This window comes from Mus pahari, chromosome 4, assembly GCF_900095145.1.
Source record: "Mus pahari chromosome 4, PAHARI_EIJ_v1.1, whole genome shotgun sequence".
Classification (NCBI taxonomy): domain Eukaryota; kingdom Metazoa; phylum Chordata; class Mammalia; order Rodentia; family Muridae; genus Mus; species Mus pahari.
Genome location: NC_034593.1, coordinates 77,776,486 through 77,785,937, shown reverse-complemented (window position 1 = coordinate 77,785,937; position 9,452 = coordinate 77,776,486). Strand labels below are relative to the sequence as shown.

Sequence of the window (9,452 nt, the reverse complement as noted above, 5' to 3'; positions counted from 1 at the left end):
TTTTTCGAGACAGGGTTTCTCTGTATAGCCCTGGCTGTCCTGGAACTCACTTTGTAGACCAGGCTGGCCTCGAACTCAGAAATCTGCCTGCCTCTACCTCCTGAGTGCTGGGATGAAAGGCATGCGCCACCACGCCCGGCTCATGACATTAACAATTTTTAACTCATAAAAAGAGTTACTCTATTGCAGAGCTCAGCTAAAGTCGTTGTGACGCTCTGCACTCTCTCTGGCTTTTACAAGTATCTGCAGAAGAGAGGACAGGAGGATCTGCCACGTGCAAGACGTGCAAGCTGTTCCTCAGAGCAGCCGAACAGTTTGTCCTCACAGTGGCCTGTGAAATAGTTGTATGTGTAGTGCCTGGGAAGTGGGTCCTGTTACTCTCCCCATTTTACAGATGAGGAAACCCAAAGCAAAGAGCTGCTAGAGACTTGCCTAAGGAAACCCAGCCCAGAGTCCTGGAGTTTAAACGTGGTTGCTCTGGCCCCGTACACGCACTTTAAACACTTTATAGCACTTCCTAGCCGGCCCTGTCAGAAGATACCAGCATCACTACCTGACATTGCTGAACATTGCTAGTGTGAGACTGCTTTGTGTATGTGTCTCAGTCAAACTTCATGAGAACTCCGTGAGGTTTCTATGATTATCCAAATGCTATTGAGAAAAACAGAGGATTAGAGAGACTGACTTACTCAGATTCTGCAGTTATTGAATGACAGAATGTAATTGTTACTATGGTCAGAAAACTCCCCCCCCCTTTTTTTCTTTTTAATGAGATTCCAGCCTCTCTCCTATTTCCTCAAGTGCACAAGGAAGTCAAGAACCCTGAGGGCTGTGATCACAGGGGTAGGTAGGGGAAAGCACAGGAAGTGGAGAATAAGATTGTTACTGAGCATCAGGTGGCAGAGCAGTTGTGTGCAATGCCCCTCAGTATGCACCACTCCCATGAAAAAAACACTCAAGCAAGCAGGGTGAATGCTCAACTCCAAACATCTACCTGCCATATTTCCCGGAAGGTGATACTGAACCATACCTGGTCTTTAACAATTATCTTCTGTTCACACAGGGATCCCTGTATCTCAAGTCACCATGGAGATCCAGCCTTCAAGGGGCTGGGGAGTTGAAGGGGAGCCACTGGTCGTGGAAGGGGAGCCCCTGGTCCTTGCTTGTTCCGTGGCTAAAGGCACGGGGCTAATCACGTTCTCCTGGCACAGGCAGGACACTAAGGAAAGTGTGGGGAAGAAAAGCCAGCATTCCCAGAGAGTGGAGCTGGAGATCCCTGCTATCAGGGAAAGCCACGCTGGGGGGTACTACTGCACAGCAGACAACAACTGCGGCCTTATCCAGAGTGCAGTCGTGAACATCACTGTGAAAGGTGAGTACCATCCCCAATCGGAGGCAACGACTCCCAGCTGGAGAAAATGTCGGAAGTGACAGTACAAGGAAGGCAGGGAGAGGCTAGGAAGCTGTCTGAACACACAACACGGCTTTTGTTTGGTTGGTGGGTGTCCAAGTGGCAATAGCCGCACCAGAGCTGAAAGAGGGCACAGAGATGGAACAACGGGAGGCAGATAGTGAGGGGTAACCTGCTCTCTAGAAATCTTCCAGTGTGTAACTGCTCTGCTGGAGCCTCCCTGGATGGTTAGATCAAACAGGGAGACCTTAGGACAGAATGCACGGGGCTGGAGTGGGAGAGTTTGGGTGAAAAACACACCGAGTTTTCCCAGCACTCCCTCTGATACTCGGCTGTACTCTCAGTTCCAGTGTTGAACCCGCTCCTCTCCATCAGTGTTCCTGGGGTCTTGCCCTTCATCGGAGATGTGGCGGAGCTTCACTGTGAAGACAAGAGAGCATCTCCTCCCGTCCTGTACTGGTTTTATCATGAAAATATCACTCTGGCGAACACCTCGACACTTTTTGGAGAAAAAGCATCCTTTAAGCTCTCTCTGACGGCAAGGCATTCTGGGCACTACTCCTGTGAGGCTGACAATGGCTGGGGTACCAAGCGCAGTGAGGTGGTAATGCTCAATGTCACAGGTAGACAATTTAATGATTCATTCCAGGGTGCAGCTTGCATTATGCCAAGCCATGCTTTCTTCCTCTCCTTGTACACCCTCACCCTTCAGGAAACCAGTCACTAACAAAGTTAATCTTGTAGCTATTTGCTTATCCAAGAGATCTCTGAGAAGGAACAATGATCCTGAGTTTAAGGCCTCTCTAGACTATGTAAAAAAGAATATGTAAAAAAAAATACAATGATGCATGACCATAATCCCAATATGTGTGGGAAGCTGAGGCAGGAGGATCACTGCGAGTTAAAGGCAAAAATGGACTTCAAAGGAAAGCCAGAGGGGGGGAGGGAGGTGGGAGAGGAGAGATTGGGAGAATCCCTTTCTAATAACTCCAATTTTACTTTTTAAAGAAGCCTGAGCATGGTAGGTAACAGAGGCAAGAAAGAGGATTGCTTGAAGGTCAAGATTAGTCTGGGAAACACAGTGACATCCCCATCTCAACAAACTAAGTAAAAAACAAAATAACAAAGTAAGCAGAAATTGGAAATTAAACAGGAATTTAAAAAGACGCAGAACAAACAAAACAGGTCTTTCTTCATTCTATGTCTCAGTCTCTATCATTAGGAAGGATTTAATTATATCCTTCCGTGCTTTTAAGATTTTTTTTTTTTTGAGCTTTATGGAAAACAAACCCTGAATCTCTGTGTTTCCCAGTGTAAGCAGAAGCTTTTGTGGGGCTCACTGAACGGGGCCATTGGTGATATGACCTGAGATGGTGAGAAAAATGAGAGTGCAGGAAGACTAAGCTAGGCTCTAAGATCCCTCCTTTGGCAACTCCTTATCTGATTTAGGTTCCTTTCCTGTTGCCATGACAAAAGTCCAGCAAAAGCAACTTAAAAGAAAGGTGTTTCTTTTGGCTAACAGTCCAAGAGTCATGGTAGGGAAGTCAAGGCAGCTGGTACTTAAAGCATCCATCACATCACATCTACAATCATCAGAGCTATGAACGTTTGTGCAAGTCAACTTTCTCCTTTTAACTCAGTCAGGGCTCCCAGCCTAGGGAATACTAGCACCCACAGTGGACAAGTCTTCCCGGTGTGATTAACCTAATATGTTCCCCACAGGCATGGCCACCAGCCAATCTAACCTAGATAATCCCTGATAGGTGGTGGTGCCTGAAGACTTTTAGGTGATTCCAGATACTGTCAATCAACTGTTAACATCAGCTATAACACTATGCCTGCTCTAAAGACCTGGGTACGTGGGGGCTGCTTAAGAGTATACACACTTTTTAATATACTTTCACCTACTCTGTTTGCAGAGCCCCCACCCAAAGTGCGTTTGGTGAATGGCCCCCACCACTGTGAAGGACGCGTAGAGGTGGAGCAGGAAGGTCGCTGGGGCACTGTATGTGATGATGGCTGGGACATGAGGGATGTGGCTGTGGTGTGCCGAGAGCTGGGCTGTGGAGCAGCCCAGCACACACCTATAGCCATGCTGTATCCACCAGCAGTTGACGAAGCTCTGCCTGTGCTCATTCAGGTAGCCCTGTGCAATGGCACAGAAAAGACCCTGGCTGAATGTGACCAGGTTGAGGCCTTTGATTGTGGACATGATGAGGATGCTGGAGCTGTGTGTGAAGGTGAGTGATGACAGAGCTGACATGGGACTGAGCCCCTCCCTGGGCTGCCACCTTCTGCTTTCCTTCTTGTACCTATTCTACAGCAGAGTGCAACTTGGGGCAACACTGTAAGATCACATTAAATTGGCCCAGAGTTACAGAAAACTGTCCTGTGAACTTGACTATCTTAAAAGACAATCCTAACAAACAAAACATCAGTATTCTTATGGTTGTGTTGCTGGGGCATAATGTCAAGAAAATCATTAAGTTATCAATATATACAGTTTGGGTGGTTTTTAGTCAGCATGATGATGTTTACATTATTGTGAAGTCTCTTCGGCTCTCCTGAGCTCTTTCATTTGCAATTCCATTAGTCAGAATGAAGCCTTAGATTCTAATGGTAGTGTTGGAAAGACATTGGTGGCCCCAAAAGTCAGGCCCAGGAATCAGGCCATAAAAGGCAGATTCCAGAGAGTCAACTCGAAAGGAAGAACTCTGAGGACTGCTACAAGCTTCCACATCTCCACAAACCTGTGACCAGAGAGGAAGCCAGGGACACTGTCCTTCCTCCCTGGCCTCCGTCCACTGAATGCAAGCATGGCCTTTTGCACAGAGGATTAGAATTACTGGACCCATGACCATTGCAAGACATTTGGAAGGTGGTAGGTAGCTTGTTCAAGGTAGCGGAATCAGGACTAGGCTCTGTGGAGCCCATGGGATCTGCACAGCCTTTGAGGTTGGCTTCCCCTACATTCCAGCCCCAGAAATAACAAACTTCTATGTGACTGATTATCTTAGTCAGAGAAGTGTGGTAGTGTCTAGACCTCACTGAGTCAAGATAAAATTAGGACTGCACATATTCAGGACCTCAGTCCATGAGGAAGAAGTCCCGCCCCCTTCCGGAGATGATGTGGAACGGTTTGCTGGGATGTGGGCTTCTGTGGTTCAAACTGTCTTTCACCTTCACTCTGCTTTGCACACCTCCTTAGGAAATCTGATGCATGTGTTTGCACAGCCCTTCGCTGGGTCTCTGTATCCCTGACCTCTTCTCATTCCCTTTACACACAGTCTTACCCAGCACTTTCTGAAGATCTAGAGACCAGAGACCATCAGACCTCCTACTTTATGCACTGGGCCTCACAGTCTGCAGCTCCCAGTGGACTTCCAGACTTCAGCTGTGGCTTATCCTTCAACAGGACTCAAAACTATATTAATCTGCTCTGAGATAATGTTCCAACAGCTCCAAAGAAAGCCCGAGTCCCTTGTCCCCAGAGGCCAAGCTTGGAAAAATTGTTCCCCTGTCCAGATTCCCTGCCTTTCTAGATCCTTCTCGCTATCTCCTAAGGCAGATGCAGAGGTGGCGCAGGTGAGGATGACATACATGTGCCTGGACTTCCATCTGGTAGAAAGTGGTCTAATAAAGCACATATACCCCCAGTGCGTATGTTCATTTCTTGACGTGGGAAGAAACTAGCTTTAAAAAAAAAAAACAAAAAAAACAAAAAAAACCATTTTCTTAAGTTATAGATATAAAGCAAATTAGAAAAAAGTGATATATAGAAAGGAAAACTCAGCCAAAGTCACGCAGTCAGAAGTAACTGATACTAATCAAAGTGATTATAAGTGATGGATTTGCACAGATGGATGACTTAACAACTAAATTGATTGCTTTATAAACTGCACATGATTTTAGTATCTAAATTCAAATTTTTATTTATTTGTTTGTGGGCTATTTATTTACTCATTCATTTATTTGGGTTTTTTTAAAGACAAGTTTTCTTTGTGTAAGGCCCTAATTATCTTAGAACTCACTCCGTAGGCCAGGCTAGCCTTGAACTCAGAGATCTGTCTTCCTCTTCTTCCCAAGTGCTGGGGTTAAAGACACGTGCCACCACACCAGGCTCAACAACTTAATTTTAAGGTATTTATATAGAGAAATACACATGAACAGAACTCACACACATATGTGTACATGCCTTCTTGAAGTTATTGTAAACATTTTTATATTGGTGTTTCTTATTCTAAAATTGTATTCCCTTTTTGTTTTGTTGAGTTTTGTTGTTGTTGTTGTTGTTGTTCTCAGATGGGCCATCACTGTAGCCTAGGATGACCGTCAAACTTGTGATATAGCCAAGCATAACTTTGAGCTTCTAATCCTCCTGCCTCCATTTTCTGAGTGCTTGGTTAACAGGTATGTGCTGTTGTGCCTGGTTTTATGTGGTGCTCTGTAACTTTAATTTTTCAAAGCCCACTTTTAATGATGGTCCTTAAATGCTTTAACCTCCCTTCTAGCTCACCACTTACCAGAGGTAGTAGAAAAGAAAGGGTACAGGAGAAGTGGACCTGTGTAGAAATTGTTCTGTGGAGCAAATCCTATCTGCGTCGTCAGGAAGTTAGCAGTTCAGTTCACAGAATTCAGCAGCGGCAGCTCAATCCACTCACAAACACTTCATGAATACACCAGCAGTCCAGTTTGGTAGAGTCAGGATAGCAAACACGAATCAGCAGCAGTGGCGCTACCTAGCAGAGACAGCCAGGCCTCAGCTGAATGGGCATGTGTCAGCAGGAGGGACCAGGGCCAACAGAAACTCCCCCAAAAGTTCTGGAGGAGAAGGAGGCTTCTCTCACTCATTTAGGCAGGAAGGAGGCCTGGAGGCTGAGAAGCTGGGAAGTCATCTGAGAACTGGAATTCCTACCGGTTACCACCCCACACCAGCAAAACAAGTAGGTGAGTAAAGTACAGAGGTGAGCTGCAACAGGGCCTGGGGTATTCACAACCCTTCAAGCTAATCAAGAGTAGCGCAGCTAGTCTACAAATATCACACAAGATATTGCCTATGGATTCTGCTATCCAAGAACTATTCCAGGCAGAGAATTCTGAAGAGCACAGTTCTGATCTAAATGGTGGAAGCAGTAAGTTCACTCATCTTCCCATCCCACTCCCACCCACCTCACTGCCAAGCTCGGGAGAATGTGATACAATGGCAGTACCATAAGTGTCTTAATCAGTATGATGTACTACCAGATAGATGATTCTAGGGAAAAGACAACTACTCTTGGAGATTTTCCTCTTCTATAACAGCATTTTCATAACAGTACTTTAAAAACTAATCTCCTTAGGTTAGCAAACAAAGTAACAGGTTTGCTTGTGGCACTTTCATATGTATGTGTCATTGTACTTTGTTATCAACCCCTCCCCTCCCCCGCTGGCCTTTCCTATGCTGTCTCCTTCTAGATGGTTCTCTTCTAACCCCCATGTAGTTCCTTTTTTACCACATCATTCCATTACACTCTCTACTTTCACCCTCCCTCAGATCTTCCTCCAATCTCACGGTCCCTTTTTATTCTCTTGGTATAAGCATGTTATCTTAGTTAGGGTTTTACTACTGTGAACTGATACCATGACAAAGACAAGTCTTATAAGGACATTTCATTGGGTCTGGCTTACAGGTTCAGAGGTTCAGTCCATTATCATCAAGGCAGAAACATGGCAACATCCAGGCAGGCATGGTGCAGGAGCAGAGAGTTCTACATCTTCATCTGAAAGTTGCTAGCAAATTATTGGCTTCCAGGCAGCTAGGATAAGGGTCTTAAAGCCCACACCCACAGTGACACACCTACTCCAACAAGGCCACATCTCCTAATAGTGCCACTCCCTGAGACAAGCATATACAAACCATCGCACATGTCAATCTTATTTTCTTGAACAGGAATTGAATGTAAAAAAACAAACTTCCCTTTATAAACATTACTTCAGTATCTTTTCCATGAATTACTAACCCTCCCAAGGCTCAGAAAAGACTGAATAATATCTTTATAATCTAATCTACAACTATCTTCATCCCAGTCAATTCTCAAGCTTTGGCCATATTTATGTGGCAGACACTAAAAACATAAAATAAAATAAACCTTTAGAAGATGTTTTCACCACAAGAACTTTCTACACAGTCAATCCATACCGACTTTTGCCATCAAACTTGGGAGTCACAGTCCACATTCCACACTCCACACCTGTCCTCCATAGTCCAATAAAAAGATCCAACTTTTTTAAAAGGAGATTTATTCAACCTGGCCACAGTGGGAAGCAAGAAAAGGAGATCTTGTGAATCCTCTAAATCAGTCTTCAGGGTCCTGAAGTGAGTTTAAAGTATAAATAGGAAACAAATATAGCAGGTCTAAGCAGTCCTAGTCAAGGTGTGGTCCCGCACACTGCTGACCCAGCCTTGCCTGGGCTTCAGGGTCCCCCTGTCAGGTGGTCTAACAGGTGTTAGAACGGTGTGAAATCTCTTTCCAGGAGGCATGTTCCCCGCTTGCTGCTCCACGTAGCTTTTCCCAGCGTGAGATTCCTAGGGAAATTCCCATGTGTTTGGGATTTGTTGTTTCTCTAGTCTCATCCTCAGATTGAGAGACACGCACTGTCTCTTCAGAATACTTCATTTCTGCTAGGCCAGTTGTACCTCAACGAAACCTATCTTAAACAAAAGCCTCTTTTCCCAATAATCAGTTCTCTTTATCCATATTTGGTCTCAGACTGCTATGCTCTGTCATTTCTCTTATTTGTCATCAATCAATAAAGACAGCATGCAATCATTACTTCCTTATTCTGAACTCTTTTTTTTAAAATCACGCTTCCCTCAGATTTCTTATACTGTTGCACTTCAGAACAGTGTCTCCATCAGCAGGGACCCTGACGTCCTGTGTCAGAGAATCATAGCTCATCTACAGTCTCTGGTTCCTACGGTTCGCAGTATCTGAGCCCTGTGCAGGCTGTGGGGCTGGGCTGCTGAGTGCTAGGCTTACGGGGCACAGTCTCCAGCTCCTTGAGCAGAAGCGTCCATGCTGACTCAAAGCTAGACGTAGCAAGCATTTTCCCTTTGCATGCAAGCATATGTATGTGTCATCCACACCTCTCGGTCTTCTTGAGATCTCAGACTAAGAACTGGCATCTCACAGAGTGGGGTTCAGCGAAAGAGGCCTCTCCTACTGCTCCCCTTTTAAGATACTAAGCTCTAAAAATAAGCAGCAAAGCATTGAACAGATTTTGTATTGCAAAGGCATCTGTCTTCTCTGTTTATAAAGGCTGCCCTTTTGTCTCAGGTTGGCTGTAATCACCTGTGGCTGCTGTATTTAGATGCTTGGGCTCCCCTGAATAGACTGGAGTTGTGGGGAGAATGGCATTCCTTTCCAGACTCTTATTTTTTAATAATTCTGCAAACAAACCACAGATGACTAGACATCCAAAGGCCAAGGAATAAGTCCCGTGCCAATGAGACTGTGCTAAAATGGCTTTGCTTTAAACACACTGTTTGAGAGACAGAGACGGGGGGGGGGGGGGCACGGAGGGAAGGATCATGTGGGACAAATGGGGAGGATCAGGGAGGAGACAAGGGAAGGGAAAGTATAATTAGAATATAGTTATGAAAAATTATTTTCAATTAAAAACATACTCAGAGTCATTATTAAAACCCTATTGTGTAATGTGCATGACATATGGCATACTAAGATAGAAGTGAGTTTGGCACAGTCCTCCATTAGAAGAGAGTTACTAGAACTTGCTTTTTTACTGAGTTGATTATTTCCCACTCTAAACTGCACAGTTTCATCCGCATGATCACATTGAATGCTCAGAACCCCAGAGGGAGATAATGTTCCCTCCATTTTATAAGAAGAGATATGTGAAGCCAGGCAGTGGTGGCGCACGTCTTTAATCCCAGCACTTGGGAAGCAGAGGCAGGTGGATTTCTGAGTTCGAGGCCAACTTGGTCTGCAGAGTGAGTTCCAGAACAGCCAGAGCTACACAGAGAAACCCTGTCTCAAAAAAA

General features: G+C 45.0%; 1 protein-coding gene across 2 annotated transcripts in view; it reads left to right on the top strand.

Annotated features, from left to right (window-relative positions):
* LOC110320417 (Fc receptor-like protein 2) overlaps positions 1-5,064 on the top strand; it is a 10,198-nt gene extending 5,134 nt beyond the window's left edge. The window contains exons 5-9 of one of the 2 annotated variants that reach the window (XM_029537607.1): positions 1,064-1,372; positions 1,756-2,034; positions 3,331-3,416; positions 3,552-3,651; positions 4,699-5,064. In XM_029537607.1, the coding sequence (XP_029393467.1) occupies positions 1,064-1,372; positions 1,756-2,034; positions 3,331-3,416; positions 3,552-3,651; positions 4,699-4,718 (794 nt within the window). In that variant the 3' untranslated portion in view covers positions 4,719-5,064. Of the gene's footprint in view, positions 1-1,063; positions 1,373-1,755; positions 2,035-3,330; positions 3,652-4,698 lie in introns of both variants that reach the window. The other variant, XM_021196430.2, reaches the window with a different exon arrangement.
* The last annotated feature ends 4,388 nt before the right edge of the window (positions 5,065-9,452 follow it).